General features: G+C 34.0%; 1 protein-coding gene and 1 long non-coding RNA gene across 3 annotated transcripts in view; both read right to left on the bottom strand.

Moving 5' to 3' along the window:
* Nucleotides 1–24,936, bottom strand: part of LOC147065706 (uncharacterized) — a 432,281-nt gene that overhangs the window by 136,680 nt on the left and 270,665 nt on the right. The window lies entirely within an intron of this gene.
* On the bottom strand, nucleotides 22,664–24,126 carry LOC147065707 (uncharacterized). 2 transcript variants are annotated; one of them, XM_085956839.1, is made up of 4 exons: nucleotides 23,980–24,121; nucleotides 23,409–23,520; nucleotides 23,171–23,314; nucleotides 22,664–22,935 (listed from the first exon to the last, which is right to left on the bottom strand). In XM_085956839.1, exons 1-4 carry the CDS (start codon nucleotides 23,988–23,990, stop codon nucleotides 22,888–22,890), a joined length of 315 nt encoding a protein of 104 aa, XP_085812965.1. In that variant the 5' UTR covers nucleotides 23,991–24,121; the 3' UTR covers nucleotides 22,664–22,887. The 2 variants fall into 2 exon arrangements, 1 of the variants encoding a protein (XP_085812965.1); XR_015071788.1 differs by lacking the exon at nucleotides 23,409–23,520 and having other exon boundaries at nucleotides 23,980–24,126.

Raw genomic sequence — 24,936 nt, forward strand, 5'->3', positions numbered from 1 at the left:
TAATAAAAATATGGAACTAAACGACAGACTAGAATTTTATATCTGGTGTTTTTTTTTTCAGACACTTGCTATAATAAAAATATGACTTATATATTTTGTGTCGTTTGTGTCTAGTAAATAGTGCCTGAAGATACCGAAAGCCGAAGCCCGAGTCACATAAACGATTCAAGTGGAAACGCATAAAACTGCATTAAGTACGTTTATGTTATAATTAGTAGTATTGTCAATATCAACCTTTTTATACTTTTGATAGGGAAGATTTTCGAAGTAGTATTATTACGTTCTACTGAACATACCTACTTATATTATGGTTTTGTTATATTAATTACAGAAAACAAAATATGTAGACTTAAATTGTTATTTTATTCAACTACGGTTTATCACTAGAATTATGATTATTCATAGATTGAAGAAGTTATATGGATACGAAATGAACACAGCCAAAAAGCGTGGGCAAATATCATTGTAAATATGGAAATTTTCTTAGCTAAGTACCTGTGATAATTTGAGTTATAACTCTTGGCACTTCATAATAGTGAAAAGTTATGACTGCAAGAGTGAAGTATTTCGCTGGAATAACGTGTTATTCCAGCGAATGTCTCGGCGGTACAATTATACATTGGGAGCAACGCATGAAATTCATGTTTCCAGTAAATTTAAAGCAATTGAAAGGGTTTATAAGTTTAAACAACAAACAGGAAACAACATTTGAACATTTTACATTATTTCGTAGTACAATAAATTGCTGGGGAAGTGTTTTTAAGAGCCCGACAATGCTAAACGTGAATTATGAGAGCGATGGGAAAAATTAAATTTACAGGTTACAAGTTCAAAGGGGTTATATTTTCGACAACGAATTTACGCGCCAAAGGTTTCAGTTTAAGACTAGCTGCGTGGATGCACCTTGCACATAGAAAATTGGCAGACGTCTTAGATTATAGATACATCTAGACGCCACCCATTGCATTGCTAAATGAACCTGCGTGCCGTGCGTTTGGTTTGTGGGCGAGCGAATGCATTCGTATACAAATGTTTGAGACCATATACCATTTCGCTGGTGTTCGCCCAAAGTGCTCGCACTAGACGCTCAGAATTAAAATATAATTTTCTTATAATTTTCTATTTTCTTACGTTATTATTTTTAAGCGGTCGAAATGAAACCATTAGGTAAAAATATCCATAATTTATGTTATTTTAAAGAAATACTAGGTCACTTGATATTAAAATACATAATAATATACAAATAAATTATCACGAACATGTATCAACTTACCTATGAAACGTAATACCATCTTCTTGCTTATCAGTACGGCTACCACATTTTAATACAACACACAGAACCATCTTTTCTACTTAATTAACTAAAAATATTTACCACTGACTTTAAGTATAACACAAAAAATAGCAATTTTAGCAACACGCGCTCGCAGGTTATCGACGCTTAGTTAAGCAACAAACTAAGATTTGGCGGCGACACCATAGCAAATCATCTCACAGATCTGTAAACCTTTTATCTTACTCTAGCGCGCGTCGCAGAGATATAAGGGTGCCGAATACTTACTCGCTCGCACTTATGCATCGTTTTTGTTCAGGCCTTGGCAGACGTAAATTTGACAATCGAACCGGCCAATATGATTAACCCAGTCGCTCCTATCCACTGAACTTGATTCGTTCGTCAATTACAACTTGTAATACTCCTTGGGTGCCATTACATAATATTAACTATGAATGTACTTAATCGTTAGACAATAATATGACAATAGACGATGACAAAAGTCTTTCTCCTTTTCTTATGACTGGTAATCCGTTCGTCGGTTAAAACGGTCCGGGTAAATGAATCTTCTGTCAATCAAATCAAATGTAATTCAATAAACCACATAGGTAGTATCTTCTGGACTCAATAACAAATGGGCAAGTTTAAAAATATTAACACGAACAAAGAAATAAAGAGCGTAAATAAGTACATACTATATGTATAGATATACTATATATATTATATGTGAGGGCAATAACCATGTTTAATGAAATCGTTTCGGATATTGATATATTCCACTTACGTGAGGGTGAATTTAGGTAGACGTTGTTTTATGAGTTTATAAGATAGGGTATATCAAAGTTCACTCAGTGTGCTTCCATCTACTTTTATTTTTGTTATTTTTTTTTCTTATTTTATTTCTTATTGTATTATTAACTCACAGTTCTCTGTATTTTTATTTTTAAAAAATATTAACACTTATTTTATGTCATGTCGTGGACGCTTTGAATTTATAATTTGTTATGTTCATTATATGTAAAATAAATAAATTTGATTTGTATAGATAGACTACAATCATAAATTAACAATAAGTATTACAATGGGTGGCTTATAAACCGCAGGTGCTTTCAAGGGTGTGAGTTTTTTTCGCGAGAGAGTTTTCGATTGTATGGAGAGCAGAACAAAACATCGCGAAAATAAAATAATTTCCTCGGGCGCCATTGACAGGCGAGCCGGGCGAATAATAATTCATTTTTTGATTCGCCTCGAAGTTTTCATTGGAAAATTTGCGGAAAAATCATTTTGCGAAAATGAACAGACGACCTGCCCAGAGCCGAATTTATTGATATCGGGAGATTTCCTTTGGTTGAGTAAAAGCAAAGAAAAAAACTACGGCTCTTATCATGATAATATCATCCGATAAAGGTAACCCTACTTTACCTACATAGAACATTTTCATTCACTCTCTTCAACATACTTGAGATTTTTTTTTGTATTAATGGTAACTAAGTATCTTATAGTGATATTTATAATTTATATATTACCAGGTGAAGTACACGATCATGCTAAGGGTCGAATCACTAATTAATCCATGACTATGTATCCTCACTGAGATTGTTTTTTTATATGTGTGACAAAAGCATTATTAATTTGAGGCCATGCATGTCATTACAGTTATAGCGATATATAGCATTCTTAGTTGAGGTAGAAAGCACGTGAGAGATGCTTCCAACCAGGGCTTCGAACCAGAACTGAACCGAAAACCGTTATTTTCGTTGGAACGAAAACGTAGTCGTAGGCGCAACACGTCTTACGTCTTGGCTCTGGAAACATTTGAAAATTATTCACTCGGAGCTGAACCGAAAACCGGAAAAACCGTTATTTTTTTCGGATCAAAAACCGGAACCCAATCGATATATATATTTATACTTGAACCGGAACGAAAACCGAAACCGAAAAACCGGTTCGAAGCCCTGCTTCCAACAATATGACATCGTGATGTTAAATTGTCATCGTCGTTTTAAACTAAGCCCCCCCGCTTTATAGTTTGATTGAAAATATTAGCAATTAACAGGTAAAGAGCTCGGAGCTGAACCGAAAACCGGAAAAACCGTTATTTTTTCCGAACAAAAACCGGAACCGAATCGATATATATGTTTATAACAATCTAATAGGACGTAAAAGAAGAGTCAGGTCAACAATTCGCTTTCTATATCGAGCTACCAATGAGTGCCTTATAGCCGTCATATTAAACTGAAAAGCGGTCACCATAGACATGATCAGATGGAGAGTAAGTTGTTCCCAGGTAATAATGGTGATAATAATATCCAAAGTATATACCTACATAATTTAAAAAAAATCTTGGACTAAATGCGATTTGAATTCACAAATTCATCTTGCTTCTCCATAACACTAAATACCGTTTTTTGGTGTGTTTGATAATTGATATAAAAAATCGATATCTGTACAAAATAGTTTGACACTTGAAATCCTTTTTGCTTATATATTGTATATAAAGCCAGTTTTAGCTTGAAAACCTTAATTATAGTGGATACTTATTGTATGATAATAATCATTATTGTGATCAGATCATGTACGGAAAGCATTCATGGAGTAATGGAATATACAGGTCGTTTATAAAACAATTGAATATACGATAAATTGCCGGCGCTTTTCACTAAACGATAAAACTACTGGCAGTCGTAAACTTTGTGAACTGATTGACCTGATATTTATTATGACATAGTTATAAATTGAAATCTAGCCTAGCCAAAAGCGGATTTAAAAGCAATCGTAATAAAATATAGCCCGGGAAAACTGTAGATACGGTAATTACCCTGTCGTAAATTATCACTTCGGGACGGGTTGAGTACAGTGAGCATGAAATGGTTTTATTAAAAGGTGATGAATAATTCGAAGGTAATTTAGTAAAATTGACTGATCTGAAATAATCTGTTACAACATACAAATAACGAGGTAGTTTTAATGTGTTACAGAGATTACAACGGTAAGTAATATAAAATTGTGACAATACATAATATCGATGGTCTGTGAAAATGTCAATACCGGTTTTTCGGTATTTCTTATTGAATACCGGTATTAATACCGTTATTTCTTAAACATTAATAAAAACTTAAGTAGGTGCTTATCAATAAAAATATAGCTATTAAAATCTTTTTAAATATTATTTTATAGCAAAAACCTACATGCCTACATTTATTATGTAGACATTTAAAACATGTATTGATAATAATAATTGTAGAACTACTGATTTTTTACAAATAATTTGAATACATTGATACTTTAACAAAAGCCCTCAAAAGTTCAAATAAGTCCGGCTGTAGGAAAAGCTTCTTAAATTCAAAGCTTGTAAATTCATCAATAATTATAGAATAATTGAACATTTTTGTCATGGATGTTATGATATTATGATAATTCATCGCGACAATTACTTACCTGCTTATATAAATATATTTGATGAAATTTGTTTTATTATTTTTTCACCTCTGCTGGATTCACTCAATATATTTGCATTTTAGCAGCACATAACTTATAATTCATTTTCAAAAACGTAAACGAGTGTGTTTTCTAAATACCGAAAATTCCGGTATTTTGGATTTTAAAACCGGTATTTCGGTATTAATAAATACTGGAATACCGGTATTGCAATCCCTAATTGTTTAATCTTACGCCTCGTATAGTCGTACAAACATTCAATATTTTTGACAGGGGGCAGTTAAATTGTTATTCAAAAACAATTAATTCAATTTAAAAATACGCTTGGAACTGAAATAATTTACTTTATTTTTTAAGGTAACTGTATTTTTGTTTTTATTTAATTTGATTAAGTACCTGATTTTCTATGACATTTTAATTCCCCCTATCGAAAATACGGAACGGAAAGGATTGATCCCCAAAAGTCTATGAAAAGGACAAGATAATTGAGTATAAAAAACTAAAGGAAAGTGACGTTGAAATGAGTTGGATGGAGGAAGATGGATTGTGAACCTATTAATGTGGTAGTCATGTGTCTCCATTTATTATTATGTTAAATATTCCTATAAAACAACGAAAAACAGGGCAGTGGCGAAGGGTGGAGTTAGTCTGTTAAGATCGATTAGTACAGGGGTAGTCAACCTGATCTCTACCGCCCTCTAGCGGGCGTTCCAGCTTTCATGGTGAGCGGTAGGGGTTTGAAAACATATGGCAAAATAAAAAAAATGCCTGTCTTATATCCACATATTTAATTAATTAAATGTAATTTCATCAGACTTCATGCTTCTATGTATGCAAAGTATAACTACAGTAAGTTGTTTTAAAATAATAAAGATTTATTCTGGCAATTTTAGAGAAAGTCCAACATAAAGTATTTGGTAAGTAATTATTATTATAATATGCTTTAACTTGCTGTAACTCTGTTTTATAAAGTAAAGTTACTTCCCTACTTTATAAATCACCATTACTGTGGAACCGGTGGGCGGTTAGAAAATTTTACTACTAACAGAGATACAAAAGTGGCGAGAGGTATTTTTAAGTTTTCATGCAACGATCATTTTCTGAGATAATATTATTTACCATGTTAAACTATCTCCCAAGGGATCGATATACGAATTTCCGGAAACCTTATGTAGGTAGTAATACATAGTAGCGAAATGTTTGGCATTATTTAATACGATATATCCTTAATAAGATGGTAATATACTTCAAATTATTGAAATCCTTGTTGGGAAATTAATTAACTCCGAGAGAAATCTCATTACGTTCAAATGATGATTCTATGCGTGTAAACTATACGAGAGGCTTTGTAAAGTACCTACATATAAAAGCGTGTATTATTATATACATAATACACAGGGTGTACAAAAAACACAATAAAAAAATTGGTAACTGTTGGGAATAGTGGATTGTTTTGAGGATCGTAAACAAGCAACGTAGTTTTAATATACGATTAACTTTATTTATATTAAACTGCATGAATATTATACAGAAAGATTACATTTTATATGCGCGCGCTATCAAATAACAGAAGAGAACTAACTAGTATCACGCCGCACACACAGGTGCGGCGTAAGAGTGGGAAGAAGAATCTGTCTCCCTATTACAAACAATAATCGGTATCTAGCAGCGTCGCACAGCGAGCGCTAGATATAAACACGTACTTCTTTATTCATATATTATTAATTATATTATTTAATTATATTGTTATATTAGACGGCTATATATCAACAGTAACAATTATTTCAAAAGAACCAAGTGGACTGTATGGAATGAGGAATTGCGACTATAAAGAAAAGGGCGTAAAGTACGTGTGGAGTGTCGAATAGTCAATAGGTGATGGGTTTGTCGATGGAATTGTCACAATGTGCACTTGTAAAGCGACATGGATCATGTCATATGACGTAGGTACATAGGCTTAATTTTGTTTTCCATTCAAACAGACGTCGCTAGGTAAACTTTATGTTTGTACAATATGGACATTAATTCAATTTTCATAGCTGATTTTGGCAAAATTCATGAATTGAAGAATGAATACCTAACCTAACGTAACCAAACAATTAATCCAGTATATCGGCAATTTGAAAAAATTGTGTACTGATGGCTTCCTGTAAAGTATAAACCGACAAGAACCGTGTTTTATTTAGACATGAATTTTATGTCAGTACCTACTTTACGACCCAAGGGGTTGGACGGTTTTTAATATACGGCCGTATATTTCCGATAACGGCGAACTGCATACGTACAAGTTTCCGGACACGAAATTTCTGGGTAATTGTGGTATGATTTTTAGATGTATAACCAAATTTTTCAATTTTTGCACTTTTTTCGATCAGCAAAAACAGGTAAGTAGGTAGGTACTTAGTGAAATTTTATTTTCATGCCAAATAGCTTGTTTTCGTACTCCAACTGGCATGTTTTTGTCACCGACAGTTGGCAACACTGATTGAGACTGGCAGGATACAGGTAAGTACCAACTATCATATTATATTCATAAGATATAATATGTACACTGTGACGCGGTAAGAATTGAGACAGTTTTCGAGCCACCAGGTAAACTATGGATATATGTAAGTAGGTATATATAATATGCAAACAAATTAGTTTTGAGCCCAGCATAATAGAGGAGTATGTGGAGTACTTGTATGTTACCCATTAAATATTCACAAACATAAACACTTCATTCAGATAGAATTGCTTTCGAGACAGGGGAGGAAGGTCGACCCCCAAATTCCCCTTTCACAAATAAATACTCGACAAATAAATTGGCATTTCACGTCGCTACGATGTTCGATGTCTTCAATATTTGAGTAACATTCGACTCCATTGACTAGTTAGTCACTAGGTTATATTTTGTTAGACGATACATGGGTACACAGTGTACCTACATCTTAGAAATCATATTGTTATAGCCCCGCAATTTGAGCTTATTTTTATATTATTCTTATCGAGTGTTGGTAAGCAGTACAATGAATGTCTAGGTAATGCGTTTGATAAAGATTTGATTTATCGCTTCTTGTTTCAAACTTCCCTCTAACGGACATTGTCGTCTGAGAATTCCATACGTAACATAAATATTAATACTATCGACCGAACGACGGAAGGTTCTTGATGGAATTTGAATTTAAATTCTAATGGATTTAAATTTTATACTATTCCATATAAGTCGTTTTTGCGACCGGGGTTTCGCCTTTCGGCATCTTCAGGCGCCGTGTACAGTCACCAAAGGCTAACACACACTGACAACGAACACTTTTAACTCTAGCTTATAATAATACTTTTGGGTAGCCTCCAGGGAAGGCGAAGCAGAGGAAGAGCGTCTGCGCGATGGAGCGACCAAGTGAAAGAGCTGACTGGGGGCACCATCCATTCTGCCCTGAGAGAAGCGGTAGATCGAGAAGGATGGAAAGTCTTGGTCGCTCAAAGGATGGCGAAATTTAAATGTGGTCACGATCCTCAGCCATGAGTGCACGACCAAGAAGAGAGAAGAGATAATAAATCGCTACAATAAAGTAGGTAAAAACTCCATTACATACCTATCAAGTCAAAGGTCAAAAAAAATACAACAAACAAATTATGAATAGTTGAAGTGTCGGTAAAAAACCTAATTAGTAAAAACCCTAGCTTATTAATAACAAAATACTCGATAGCAGATTATAATAAATCGGCAATGACACTGAAGATGCCGAAAAGCGAAACCCGGGTCGCCAAAAACGACTTAAATGGAATAGTACAAAACTTAAATCCATCAGAACGTAATATAAATGTTTGTTTTATAATATACTGAATTAAAATAGCTTTTCAATTCAGTTTAAATTCAACGCATCGACTGCATTCGCTGTATCAAACTATACTTTAACTACTTTAACAAGTTATTGTCTAAAATGTAATCGGCTATAAATATTTTATATTAATTAGCTTCGAATAAAATCAGTTTAAATATAGGTATAAGGTGTTTATATGAAAATGATCCCGCCGTTCCATAACATTATATAATATGTATAAACCTAGAATGGGATGTAGTCCTGGGTCGCCAGATTAATAGGGTCACGCAGTCGGAAAAATTAACACATTTATGAAAAAAAAACCTTGAGACAGAAGAACCATCCGCCCCCACGTAAATGGATTTACAGGATTCAAAAGTATGACAAAGGATGGTAGGTACAGTTAACCAATGGGATAAAAATAATACCAGAAGGAATTTTACTATGTCCAAATCTGTATATCAGAAACCACCGCGTTATGACCTACCACTCACTACAATCATCAATTTTGCACGCATCAGCCAAACCTTCATGGTTGAATGGCATCCAATAACATGCAGCAAAAATGCTTAAAGATTTAAAGCATTCAACATTTTGGGAAGTGCCATTTTAACAAGTTCTTTTCTGATGACTCTAATATTAGCCCTAAATGCAATTCAGCCCTGCCCGAATGGAGAAATTTCTTAAAAAACTAAGCCTGGAATGTGAGATGCATTTGGATGCCTGAATAAAATATGTATATTATTTTATGTTAACACTACAGCAGGCCATGAGAGTCGTGTAATATGTAATAGAAGAGAAAGAATGACAAAAACCAAGATTGAGAAAATCACATAAATATATTGTGACCTCACTCAGTGAGTCAAACCCGGCGCCCCCTGATGAAAGGACAGCACCTGACTATCCAGTTAGTGTTATTCCAGCATTTAATAGCGTACATGTAAAAGGTGCAAAACATGGACCTTACATTCAAAAACTAGTGGTCTGGGAGAGCAGCATAGAAGATGGGCAGCAAACCATATCTATCAAAGAACAGAACATCGCCGGAGACATCTCATCCAAGGGTACCCAACAGATATTATTATAAGACCTAGGGCCTTATGTTATAACTTGTGATATGAAGTTACCCGACGACATGACGTAATTGTGACGTATACCAATACACGCTCGAGGCAAGCCGCCCAACGCACACGGCTCACCATAGATATTATTATGCTGAAACACTTATTTGTGTATGGGGACAATGGATAACGCTAGTATTTGAGTAGCGTTAATTTCCCGAATGCTTTGACTCACTCCGGTAGTACGTCACAATGTCATAAGACGTCATGTAGACTGGGCGACTTCAACTCGCAAGTTACAACATAAGGCCCCTAGACCTAGAGGGCGAAAAGAGCCTGCTGGATTGATGAGATAATCAAGATTGGCGGAAGTATGTGGTATCACAAGCACCTAATATTCATTGAATACCCATGATATTTATTGATTTGCCTATTTATAAGCTATTAAACGATCGTTTACTATTCCTATGGGAAAGGGAAATACTTTGATAATCATCCAGTAAGTGGCACATATTATAAATTTCTCATACTTATTAATTTATCATTTTTAAGTAATTGAATACAAAACCAACGTTGGACAGGCGACGACAATAATATGAAATTAGGTATAATATGCCGCTATTATCGCGGTGTTTTAAAACAAGCATATTATTATATTATATAATATAATAAAGGATAAAATAGCCTTAAAGTTGAAAGTCTAGGATACGCAGTTGTTAAATTGTCTCGTACTTATATAATATAATATGATATAATAAATAACTATTTACCCACATGATAATCCTTAGGCATTGATTTATTTTATTTAACTAGTTATGCATGCTCTCTCCTAGTTTAAGCATCCAGCTGCATTATGCCGGTAATATAAATTGTCGCCGTATATCGTATAACATGATATTAAATAATTCAATTCAATCCAATTTACGAGGGGCGACCATAGTTATGTGTACTAACTTTTATCACTATTGGAACCATACCAAATAAAATTGTAAGTAATATATACATAATGGTACAGTTACAACGAAGACAATAGGTTTTATCAGACCAAGTATCAGGTAGTGAGAATAATCTAGTCAATGAGCTTACATTTCATTGATTATACAATCCTACTATTAAAATACGTTAAAATGCAAGTTAGTCTCAAATATCAACACTTTATTTATCCACAGTAAATGTCTCAACATCGAGTTAATTATTTCTTTAATGGTGTTAACTGTAAAATTTTGTTAAAAAAATCATTGTATTGATTAAAATGCTTCCTTCCTTGAGCTACTCCAGCATCTCCCATCTAAGTCAGAGTTGGAGACGCTAAAAGAATTGAAATCCAACTCAACGCCCCCCCCCCCCCTAATCTTGTACGAGGTCGACCAGGTCTTCATTTTCCTTCCGGCTTCCCGAATATCAGTTTATTTGCCACGCAAGACGCTCTGTTTAAATGAGACCAACGCTTTTTCTATGCTTTTAAATAAATAACAATGCGGACCATGTGTCATCTGCTTCAAAGATACATCCACGAAGTTACACAGCTAAGTAAATTGGATTTATTTATTTTTTAACATATAATTTGTTAGAATTTTATTTAATAATGGTCCAAAACTTCAATAAATTTCTTAGTAGAAATATACGTATTCTTGTATATTTTGTATTAGTTGAAGATGACCCTTTAAAGTAGACGAAACAGGTCCTGATTATTAATAAACTAAGTGATTATGTAGGTACTTTTTTTTTTTAGATAACTTCACGTTCACGTTTTGTAATGATTGCGAGTGGGGTATATTTCTTGCTGTATTTTACAGAAGGTATGTAAATCAATCGATAATAAGTACAATTTTAAAACTGTCGACCGAAGGTATGTACTTGATGGAATTTGAATTTAAATTTTAATGGATTTCAGTTTAGTACTATTCCATTTGAGTCGTTTTTTGCAACGTTACCATTGTTCCCAGAATGGAAGATTTTACACCTCTTGAGAGTAGTATTTTTATTGTTTATAATTACTAATGATCAATTATTAGGTTTTGACGATTTATACGCTTATCGAGTGTATTATTAGTGATAAGTTTTTTTTACAAACACTTTACAAATATTCATAATTTGTTTTATTGTGATCCTTGACTTAATAGGTAGGCGATAAAATTTTTACCTACTTTATTGTATTACTTTGTTATATACTTAAGTTAGAGTTAACTGTATTTGTTGTGTGTGTGTTTGCCTTTTGATGAGTGCACATAGTGCCTGAAGATGCCGAAAGGCAAAAAAACGACTCAAATGGAATAGTACAAAAATTAAATCCATTAGATAATAATTATAATTTTAAATACAATAGTTTTGATTATCAGACATGAACGTTATTGCGGAAAGATCGGATAATCTAAAATGACAGATAATCAGGAATCGCCGGAAAAAAGTTTCTAATGCTGTAGTAAGTGTAGAACAAATTAGGTATAACACGATTACACTGAAAATAATTCGGGGTTTTCTGCGATTCCTACCTATTAGGTGCTCTCGTAGGCTGTATGAAAAATAGTATGCCTATTCCGTGTTACTTTTAAATATTAAGATTGATGGGCAATATAAAAAAAGTGGAAGTTGCAATGTCTCCGATACAGTCAAAATGTCCCCCATCAATAAATAGTGAATGGCATTTCGTTGCTTGGTTCAATGTAAGCAATTAGCCTAAAAGCGAAGTACGAGAAAAATAAACAAAATAAGCCTAATCGACATTTATTTAATATGCCAACGTCCCCCTTTTAGCAATAATGGCCTTTGAAAATCCGGAACATCAGTCAGTCACGCCCGTAAACCAACAAACAAAAAAATGATGCCAAATATAGCAATCTAGTGAATTTTGTCACAAAATACAACATGTAATTTCATCAATATTCTAACGGTTACTTTAATGGAGATATATGACACTTATTCATGGTGAAAAAGCATACTAATAAAATATATATTTATGATATTAATACTATCGACCGAAGATACTTGATGAAATTTTAATTTAAATTCTAATTTCAATTTCAATTTCAATTTATTTATTTTTACATATTGTGGACATTACAAATTATAAGTTTAAGACGTTCACAACATGACATAAAAAAGAGATAGATAATATGTTATTAAACAGTAGAAATATGTACATACAAAAATATTAATTATATAGGTACATGGAAATACACCGGATGAGTTAAGCAGACCCTATTTTAAAAATTTATAAAATAACGTCCACCTATACTCATCCTCACGTAGGTGGAATATATCAACACCCGAAGCAATTTCGTTGAACATAGTTATCGCCCTCCCAATTGGCATTACCAGTGGCAGGTTGGTTCTGCACCTTGGGAGAATAAACAACTGATGTTCTCTATTTCTAAGATAGTTATCAGGGACACACAGGTCAACACTGCCCAGAATGGCAGAGTTCTCATTTATACCTCGTATAAGTCGAAAAAAATACATAGCTAAATAAAGATTTCTTCTAAATTGCAAATGGAATTAAGTTTTGTACTATTCTATTTGAGTTCAATCCACTCAAATGGAATAGTACAAACTTCCACATCCATTAGAATTTAAATATACCTATATTAACTTCATAGGCATATATTAGATACCTACTGAAGTAATTGGAGGGACACATAAGGGGACAAAATCGATCCTGAATATTAAATTAAGTGTTACGTGTTTAAATTAATTTTTAAGTGAACAATTGGTAATATTTTTTCATAAATTTACAATAAATTGTATGTATACAGTTACTTACATACTGTGGGCACGCATAAAATATATATAGTAAGTACTTAAATAGTCTCCGATTAAATTAAATACCTACACAAATGTAATAATTTTTCTATACAAAAGAGTTATGAACACGTCAATGTGCTATTTTTTCATAACAAATGATTTGTCATATGACTCTCCCAATTAATCCAAATGGTAGGTATATTAAAAGTTTCCTTGTTTTCAATTAGACTATAGTTCGCAATTATCAGTAGTAGGTACTAAAATATGAAATTGTGATATACCTACTTATTTTTAATCCGAACAGCTTGAGGGCTAAACGGAGGGTATTAAGCACAGAGATATACGGACTACAAAAGGGAATCAATCCTCATCATATTATATAATATGATTATATACACATATGAACATATTTAAATATTTTGATAAGGTCACATCCTAATCATAGTGTGTCTGTGAAAACCGTAGGATGAGTAGAGAAATATGGAGGCTAATCAATTTTATATCATTTTGAAAACAATGCGGCGTCATGTGGAGAACGATTGATTAACCGAATTCACAAAAAAAAATTCAATATTTCGATAGATACTCTCCCCAAAGCAAACTATTTGATTATGTATGTATTGCTCCTGCAATTTTCCTGGTAAAAAAGCCCTGGTAGGACCATTTATATTCGCAATCCACCTAACTTCACACCACCCTAAAATCCCAGTGTTTTTGTCACAAGACCAGACACTTAGCAATTACGGGTCATTATAGACCGTGATGCAAATAACATTCAGTTAGTTCAAGAAATATCCAGTAAGTGGTCGTGTTGCAACTTTGCAAGTTGTTATACTTCAGCGTCGCTTCCTACCGACAGCCAGTGGCGGCCGGTGACAAGAATATGAGGGAGTGCAAAAAAGACTCACCTATTTATGCAAGAAGTCCATCCTCCGATCCTTGGATTTTGAAAACACGTCAATAACACGAATATTAAAGTCCGGTATTGACGATATCAATTGTTTTTCTATACTTAGCATCGCAAGAGCATTTAGCCTGCCTTGAGACATGGTATTTCTCAAAAATGACTTAACTCTCTTTAAAGTTGAGAAACAACGCTCACTTTCCACTGAAGTCATCGGAATTGTACAAATTATTTTTAATAGGGTAACACTTTCACTAAATACTTCCAGTAAATTATTATTAGTGAAAAGTTGAAGTATCGACAATGCTCCATCAGTAACGTAGAAATCTTCTCTACTGTATAAGACTATTAGTTCATTTTTAAGTTTAAATTTGTCAATAATGTCGTATAATGATGTTACCGTATTAAAATCTGTAGTTGGAAAATTTGTATGATAATCCCGGAACTTTTCACTAAAAAACAATTTGGCTATTACTAAATGACCTTTATATTCGAAACGATCTTTCGCTTGGTTCACTATAATGTCGCATACTTCATTGCATATCACAGAATGAGGTAAATCATTGGGACGACGTTTTTTCGATGGTTGAATTTGTGACATATGATTATTTTGACGAATACATCGTATAGCACGCGTAAAGTGTTCAATGTCCATATTTATCTCCAACACGTCCTTTGACCTCGATTGAAGTTGTTTAAAAAGTATATCACAGTTTGGCATAATTTTGGCAAAGAAATCTAACCAATAGTTAAAATTGTCTTCGTTTAAATACCGTAACAACATTCCAGCTTGATTAATGGTATCGGCGTCTAAATTTTCAGATTCTAAAATGTGTTCCATGCACTCTTTTAACTGATCTCGATAAGTATGGACAACAGTAACTGTTCTTATATTAAAATTCCACCTCGTTGTTGGTGCTGCTGGTATTTTTCTATGAACTATTTCTTTCAAGATATCAGTTCGCTTCGCAGACCTCGAAAAAAAAATTGGAAACGCTCGTAAATTAGCAAAAAAGTTTCGGACTATGGTGTTAGCTGAAACACTTCTTTCCATTATCAAATTCAATTGATGTGCATAACAATGTATGAAGTGTGCGTGTGGATACGAAGCTTTTATCAAAGCCTGTACACCACCTAATCGGCCACTCATCACGGATGCGCCATCATAACTCTGGCCAATTAGTTGTGCTTGTTTAATGTCGAGAAGTTCTAGTTCTTTCAAAATTTCAGATGCAATACCTGCCGCAGTGTGGTTTTTCGGCGTCATAAATTTCCAGAATCGTTCATGGATCTGTCCGCGTAGTTCATACCTTATGACCAAAACAAGTTGTTCTGTAGTAGATACGTCCGTTGTTTCATCTGCTTGTATAGCTACAAACTTGCTTTGTGATATTTCATTTTTAATTTCGTTACGGCACACCTCTAGAATCGAATCTAAAATGTCATTTTGAATCGTTTTTGATGTACCCTTAAAAACACTATTGCTCTCCAAATGCTGTTTCATGGCTATGTCAATTTCCGAGACAAAGTCAATAAGCCCTCGGTAAACACCTGGATTATTTGAATCTGCAGATTCATCATGTCCTCTAAGAGCTAATTCAAATGCACCACAGAACTTCACACAGTCAATCAATCTGGATAAAATATAACGATTTTTGTCGACACGTTCGTTAAATTGTTTCACAGATAAACGGTACCCTGCATCCAATTGTGAACGTATATCTATTTCTCCCAAGACTGCAAGTTGCATTTCATTTAAAATATGTTTTTCTGAACCACTGTGTTTTTTGATTTTTACTGACAGGTGGACCAAGTCTTGAATCCCATGGACCGTCCAGTTAACATCTCCGCCAAACAACAGACATGGAAAACAAAATAGGGTATTAAGAATATTACATCCGCAAAGCCATTGTGTTTTTACATTAAATTTCCGATTAACAATCTTCGTTTTCACTGTACACTTTTGAATTAAATTTATAGATGGCAAAGGACGGCCTGCCACTTTAATATCAATTCGTTTAGAAAAATCGTGACGATTGTCTTTAATATATGCAACTGAATACACGGTACTCATTGTAAATACTATTAAATCTATATTATAAACCCAACTGTCGAACGATCAACCCATAGACTATATCAACCAAACTAACAGTCGTGAATATGATTATATTTTTGACACAATATGCATCGACATGAAGTTCGTCATTTCATTATAATAATTAGGCTTCCAACTGTACCTCGACGCGTCGCCTGAGTTATATGTAGGAATATTCATATTGGTTAGTGAGGTTTGTGTATAAAAGTCCACATGACTAGTTTATGTGTGCGTGCTTTCGACCTGTACACTGTACTTGAAATGAAAAAAAGATGAAAAACATCGTTTCCAACGAAGACTCATGTAGTCTTATATAACTTTGGTGATTTTGATTCTACAAGCTTCATTTCTTTTGTCGTTGTGGTTGTCCGCTATAAATGTGTGCGTGTAAAATGTGCGTAAATTCAAGGAACACTTCGAATTATGCTCCTGGCGTGTCACATCGATGGAACTATTACGTGTGTATTGGTCGCGTCTCATCGACATTGTTTTTTCGACATTTGTGTGTATGGGTGACTGAGGCGAAGTGTTGAAGCGCTTGCGTTACCATTGTTCGAAAACGCGCGGAATTTAAAATGAGTGATTTCGCATAAGTTTTCGATATCGCATTTTTCTGAATACATGGGGGTTTTATATTATATATTTGTATTTAATCTATGATGGGAGTGCACTGCACACTTTGCTCCTTTACTAGAGCCGTCCCTGCCGACAGCGTGACTCAAAAAGGAGTTAGATAGACACAGCGGACGGTTTCTAATAGCTTTCCGTCGCTTAATGATTGACTCAATAATACAGACTGATTCAGAAGTAGTTCGTCAGCTAGATATAGTGGAACCGTCGGATACTTCTGAATACCTACCTACCAAGCTGTGATACCGGCTCCCATCACTCATATAATAATAATCATCATAATCATCATAATTCATCAACCTCATTATCATCCATAAACTGTGTACCGTCAATACCGCGCGAGTGACAGTGCAACCAGACCACGGAACCATCATAAATCATCATTAAGGTCAGTGTCTGGCATTCTGTTAAATCGACCCCACCCCTAGATCCGGACTCCACACCATCATTCAAAAATTACAGTCCACTTGCGAAAAACGCCACCTAGCCCTATTCATTGTAAAAAGAGTGTCAACCCATAGATTCGTAAGAAAACTAGTAGTCTGGGTAGAGAGTTAGTAGATATTAATTAATTATTGAAATACAATCTGTTAACCGATTGTGAATTTAGATTAAGTAAGCATACTTGCTTTGGGCAATTGCATCCACAAATTGGAATTGGATATTTCAACCAAAATTGCTTACCTTAATCGAAAATGTTGTGGAAATCCAAAACGAAGCAGTAAATCGATTCAAAATTCGGAACGTACCTGAAACAATAGAGAACAAATAATCATTATTAGCAACAGTTAAGATTACTCAAAATCCAATGAAACAGAACGAACGAATACTTGGTAAAAGAAACTGAGAGGAAGGATATTGTGAAATACTAAAATCATTTTACTGTTCGAATGATTCATAAGACAACATTACTTAGTCAGTTCTGGATACTCAGAACGAATAATAAAATCGCACCTCGAGTTTTTTTATTAACCTTTATTTTTAATTAACTATTTCTTTTATTCCGAATATTAAAACCGATTGTCAATAGTAGCTTGATTTGGAAGAACGCTGATGAGCAGGTATTAAAAAGGCCAATAGTTAAAGTTTGTCGTCATTAGTATGTCACCTCGTAGCATAGTGGATAATGCGCGGATTGCGGCGTAACCCCAGGAGATGCAGGTTCGATTCCTGCCGGGTGCCTTATTTTTTCAAAAAGATTTATTCTATTGGTTATAATATATTTTCTCAGAAGTGTTTTTCAAAATTATGTATTTTCATTAACCTTTATTTACTCTGTTGGAGATTTATTGAAATATTAATGAAATGGATCAGACATTTAGTTTTTTCTTCTTCAATAAAATGAGAAAACACACGACATGAATTCGCCAGATACAAATCGGTGTTGCTTTATGACACGTGTTTCGTTCGTATAGTGGGATTTTCAGAAGCAGACGCGCACACAGAAAAATGGTTGGAGGCAGTCCATTAAAAAAATAGTCATAATAATTTACCATTGATTTTTGAGAAGGAAGGAGCGGGCGGGGTTAACAAAATCTACCAGATGCCACTGGCTTCCATATTTACTCCGCCGACTACTTATAGATTCTCGTCGAGTTTTCCTGGTGCATTTCCCATAGTCAGACACTCCGCACTGTGAGTATAGTGATGAGGCCTTCATATATCAGTAGATCGACCCCGGATGATGATAATGGTAATTATCGTCAATGCTGAGCGATGGAGAAATGTCGTTTTACCGTTTCTAAGGCCACGCGCACACGACAAACATTTGTGAGTGTTACAGATCGTAACGACTTGAAATTAATCATCTCACTAGTGATTTAAGTCGCATGCCAGATGTTTATTGCTAGCATTAAAGCGCGAACTGTCTAAACACGGGGTCTTGACGTGCAACATAATATTAGGTACATCGACACTACACAAGAATAATATTTAATATTAATATAGCCTCGTAACCATTTATCTAGACATCCAGAATGATTGAAAGAATTCAATGTTCATTATTGTATGCAGGAAAGCAATTGCATTGAAAATGAGTGACCCAGTTGCACACTTGCATGCACTTTCCAAATAGCTAAAAACTATTCCGACCCCTGGACGATCCTCTTCCTATGCAGCCATGCAGCGCTGCCACTTTGATTGATACAAACGATAAAGTCAGTAAACGGTCTTGCTGCAGCTGGGTTAAAAATTGCAACTCGCAAAACGGTAGCTGCAACGTGCATGAGGGTAGAAAAACGAATCAAAAATATTTTACGATTATTACTTGACATAGATACAGTCGATCTATTAAGCCTCCCCCAAACCAAAGCGAATATTCGCGGCGAATATTCGCAGCGAATTATTCGCCAATCAAGCTCGTATTGGCTTACGGGACAGAGCACGCTTGCGCGACCGCCTTGCGTCTTGAGTGCGAATTTGCAGCGAATATTCGCTGCGATTTTCGGGAACTCTGTCGACAGCGAATTTATTCGCGGCGGACAATTTCGCCAAGGGAATTAGTAAAATCAAAATGGCGAAGACATTGAGCAGCTGATCGAGTTGGTCCGGAAATATCCAATCCTTTATGATTTCTCTGACAGTGACTACAAAACATAAGAAAGAAAGATAAGATATGGGATGAAATTGGCAGGGAAATTGTTGAAAATGGTATGAAGGTCGTCATAATAATATTATGTAGGTATCTTTGTCTAACCAAAGTATGTAAAGTTTTTTGACAGGATGAATACGCTATTATAAATAAATAACTTTAATCTAAGGTCCCGATATTTAAAAAATACATATTATTAATTTGCGTCATGCACAGCCTTCAATAACAGAAACTTTATAACTTTGATTGTTAGTGCACTGACAGTTCTAACTTATTGCGATCGTTTGACGTTTTGGTTTCGACTTTCGAGCAGTCATATCAATAATGTTATAATTAGGTATCATTTACAATACCTACTTCAATCATATTCGGTATCGGTCACGTAAATACCCATTTTATATTCGTTGATAATATTTTTTTAGGTTAGATAGGTAGTCTTTAAGATTATTTTTTTGCATCTAACATTATGCAGCATAGCATTTCTATTGTAGCTAAAGATATAATATACATATAGGTAGATAAGTAGGTACTCCATGTCGTCATTGTGGTATTTTGTAAGGTTTTAGACCAAAAACCTTACATACTACTTACTATCGGGTTATTTACAGTAGGACATACCTAGGTTGTGTTTGTTTTTTGATCTCAAGAGACCTCAATCACAAAAACGATATTATGTACCTATATACCTACTAGCAGTGGCGAAGGGTGGAGGTAGGCTGTTAAGATTCGCTATAAATAGTGCACACTAAGCTATGTTAGTCATATTTATTTGTTTTTATTGAATTAAGACTACAATTTACAGATGGTGTTAGTTAGTTTTTAAAAATCAATTAAACCCTGCCTAAACGAAACCATAATAGATTTGGTCTAATTTGGGCAATACGACAAAATTGTGCACAATTTTTCACTCATAGTTATTTGTTTTCGTTGGATTAAAACTACATATTACACATATTGTTGGTTCATTTTTTTAATTCATTAAGTCCTGCGTAAATCAAACTATAATAAATAAAAAATATTATTCTATCTATAAAATGCTCAAAGTTATGTATGATTTAATTGCATAATTTTAGATATTTTATTGATAGACGTGTATTTTTTGACTATTATCTATTATGGCTTGGTTTTTCAGGGTTTAATTGATTTTTTTAAATCTAACCAACATTATCTGTAAATTGTAGTCTTATTTCAATGAAAACAAATATGTATGTCTGAAAAAGTTTAATGTGCACTATTTATGGCGGATCTTAACAGCCTACCTCCACCCTTCGCCACTGCCTACTAGGTATATATTTCCTTCATTATGTATAGGTATATTGAGCTAATAAACTGGTTTTGCCCAGTGCCGACCGCGAACCAAGATAATATCTACATGTTCCATGTACCTACCTAACATAACCAATGTTTTCTGTTTCACATTAATTTGTATACCTACAAACATTTTAAACTTGATTGAGATGTTCTTAAACTTCTGTTCATGTAATATTATGTAGGTAGGTATATCTTGGTCTGCTTTAGGCAATAAGATTAATTATTTTATGTGCATGTAAATATAAAGGTCAGGTACCTCCTCTAAGTACATAATATTATATTATCATCATGGATACCTACCTGAATGATGTTGGAGATATACTAATGCTTTGTGATGAATTTAATTTTAGCAAAGATCTTCAACCTTTCAACGTAGGTACAAAGCACCAGAAGAAATTAAAAATGAAACCCCCGGCATTAACAGGAATAAAATAATATTTCATCATAAACATCAGTCGGGGTCATTCCACTGCTAGATGAAAGCCTCTTCTAGCTCCTTCTACTATTTTCGGTCTCTAGTTCTTCGCTGCTACATACTTTTATTGTACTTCACGTGAACAAAGAGATCAACTAAGTGAAGTGTCAATCAACAAAAGTGGCATTTGTGCACAATGTTAATGAATTTTCCAAAACATTAAGTGTGATAATATAATATACAAGGATGAATAAGGCGTGGGCGAGGGCCAAGGTCCATTTCATGATTCCTCTATTGATGTACCTATTTTTATTAAGAAAAATGTTTGCCGTAGAATGGGGTGAATACTGAATAGACCCTTTTTAAAATTTCTATTTTTCTGCTACACATTATTCGGACAAATATGAATGACTTAAAACCTGTTTCTATGGACATAATCATACTCTAAAATATTTTTCAACTACCATTTATTATCAAACAGCCAATTTTGTGTGATGTCTCTTTCTATCCAGCGTTGGGGTGATTATAGACATGGCGGGTGGATAGAATCGAATAATGGTAATTTCCTAATGTTAAAAATGTAATTAAGTACCTACTGTACATTACAAATTTATATAGGTACATTTAAGTATGTAAATCAAAATCAAAAATATAAATTTAAATGTTATACAACACAGTATCATGTAAGTATTTAAAAAAACATATACTTACATAAACATCTATTTATCCAAGAATTATTTGATACTTGAATCTGTATTTTATATACCATATTCGATGGATGTATGTGGTGTATTTTGTAAAATATTTGGTACGTATTTATTATTTAACTAAGCGTATTTAATTTGCTACGTGACCTGTAGCTCTTTTATATTTCACAAATTATCACAAATTTCCGAAAATGAGTTTATGTGCCGAAACAGCTGTCAACGTAAATGACTCAGTTAAAGTAAAATTAACAAAAATAACTATATTTCAAAACCATTATAATCCATCTACCATATAAACACCATTTCAAGTAATAAAGAAATAAAAAGTCACCTAATTAAATAATATTATACTAGAAAAAATATACTATCTATATACCCACTTAATTTTCATTTAAAGTTGTAAAACGCCCGGTTACTAAATAGAGGAAGGACAGAGTCTTCTGGCACGACCGAATCACATTGGAACGGTGTTATTGTCATTTGAAAGTAACAATACTGACACCTAAATGAGTCGCCTGCACTGCCAGAATCATCTGAACCCTGTCTACCTATCTATATACAATTTATTGTTATTTTTTTTCATATTTGTCCATTTTATTACAATATCGTGTTACTTTTAAAGCTCATTGTAATTCTAATAATTATACAAATATTTTTCTTGTATTCTGTGCAAAAATGATTATTAAAACTTTCTTAACCTAAACCAAGTATTTTTTATTGAATGATCCTGCAAAAATATTCAAGTACAGTTAAGTGACATATTTTGTTTCGGTGTATAAGCCATAAATAAATATACATAAATTATATTTAATATATACATGTATACTGTATGTATAGCCACGGTTGGTCTTGCACTTGTTGCTGTAGCTATGCGATCTGGTGTGGTCCATTATCCAAAAACACTCAATCACATCCCTGGTCAAACAGCGGGCAGCCGTGTAGTGAGTCTGGCTGGCCTATGGTGGCACTAGAATGATTTCAATATACACAGTCTGTTAATTTGAATATGTTTTCGACTGAAAGTTGTAAAAATATTAGAAATCAGGATTTAAATAATTAAAAAACTGTTTCATTAAATATCATATTCATACCTATGCAAAATTTTGATTCCTTTGAAGTACCTGTACAAAATACGGATGAATATAAACCAAACAAAAATATTTGTTACTGGTACTGCCATAGTAAAGTAAAGTTTAACATACTTCCCTAATAAAACAAAATTCCCAATTCTTGTCGTTCTGTAGATGTTTCATTTCAGTTTTTACCAACGATCCACTAAATATGAATTGGTCATAAACACTCAAAGGAAATCTGGCACTCACTGCCAGAATGTCCATGTCAGATACCTGCATAAAAATAAATGTCATGTTATGATATTATACGTAATGAATATGAATGTATCAGAAACAACATAGATTTTATTACGAATTTCACATTTACAGAAAATTTTCTGCGCTCATTTTTGAAAGTCTCCAAGTATGACGGGTATATTCGCACATGGGTGCAGTTAATGCACCCAATGATTTTCGGGAAACCTGCCCTTTCTTGAAGTCTGAAATTAAAAAATATTTTTACCGACACAAAATAATATTCCCGTTAAATTCTTATTGAGTAGGTAATTTACTTGTTGTGTCTATGCGCAGTTACTCTAGTTACATGACATGTACATTGTAATATTGTATAAATTGATCAGAGGGTATCAACACAACACTAAAGACTGTCAGCGCTGTATGGCGACTGTATGTAAGTATTACTAAGCACTGCTATTATAGCATCGGACACGTTTCCTATGCATCTGCTTACTGATGCCTGGCTCATTGCGCAGAAGACTTGGCCTACCCGTTTTTGGTACGCTCCCTCTGCGTAGAAACGCAAAATAGTCAAAACCTACAATTCAAATAACGGAGACATGTTATTTCAATAGCATATTACCTTCAAATCCTGTTAACCCTTCATGGTAAATGCTTATTTATAATATGTGCAGTTATGAAACTGAGTAAATCTATCTTACCTATGAGCCATGGCAATCTTGCCCTGTCATAAAGTAAGGTTATATTAAATGTCGATGTAATTTGTCGCACGCCATCTCATTATATCTTCAGCGTGTAATAAGCATTCAGAAGACGTGTACATTTTGTCAACACACAACTGTCACTTTGACATTCGTATATGTATTTAGTCTATGGCTGCATCCAATGCTGCCACCTTGTTTCAGATAATTAAAATACACTTTACGCAAAGTGGGTAAAAGTTGTAGCAATTCTGAAAGCGCTATAGTGTACGTGTATTTTTTATATTTAATTCATAAAAATTATAGAATAATTGGCGTAAAATATTAATAATATTTACAATTTTAAATCTGGCGCGTAAATAAAATTATTTAGTCTATGGCTGCGTCGCTGACGCTTTGGTGTGGGGCCAAACGCGAAATTCGCATCAAATCCAAGCGGTAGCGACAGCGATAGCGAGGGCGTTGCGAATTCGCTGCGAATATTCGCTTTGGTTTGGGGGAGGCTTTAATTCTTTGCTTTATTGTGATACTTTATTAATTTATTGAAATATGTAAAAGTTCACAATGTCGTACAATAAATAGAAAATTAGTATGATTATAAAATTACTATATTTATTCACGATAATATGCATCACGAGGGCATAGACAAATTAAAGATTTAAAGTTGGTGGCTTATATTAATCTATGTGTGGTGCTACTGGTAGGTATATCGGTATGGTGGCAGAATTGATTGATATGCGTCGGCCAATGAAATGGGGCGCGCCGCCATCTTACATTGATTTAGTTCGATCGACGGCGGATCGAACTCTCCTCTCTCTCTCTCTCTCTCTCTCTCTCTCTCTCTCTCTCTCTCTCTCTCTCTCTCTCTCTCTCTCTCGGGATCCAAACTGTGGCAGTAAACGAAAACCTCATAATGCAGACATCCCCCAATATTAATTATATAATTTCATTTTATAT

The sequence above is a fragment of the Rhyacophila brunnea genome, unplaced genomic scaffold (assembly GCF_057557595.1).
Source record: "Rhyacophila brunnea isolate RB1 unplaced genomic scaffold, BYU_Rbru_1.0 scaffold_6, whole genome shotgun sequence".
In the NCBI taxonomy this organism is placed as follows: Eukaryota; Metazoa; Arthropoda; class Insecta; order Trichoptera; family Rhyacophilidae; genus Rhyacophila; species Rhyacophila brunnea.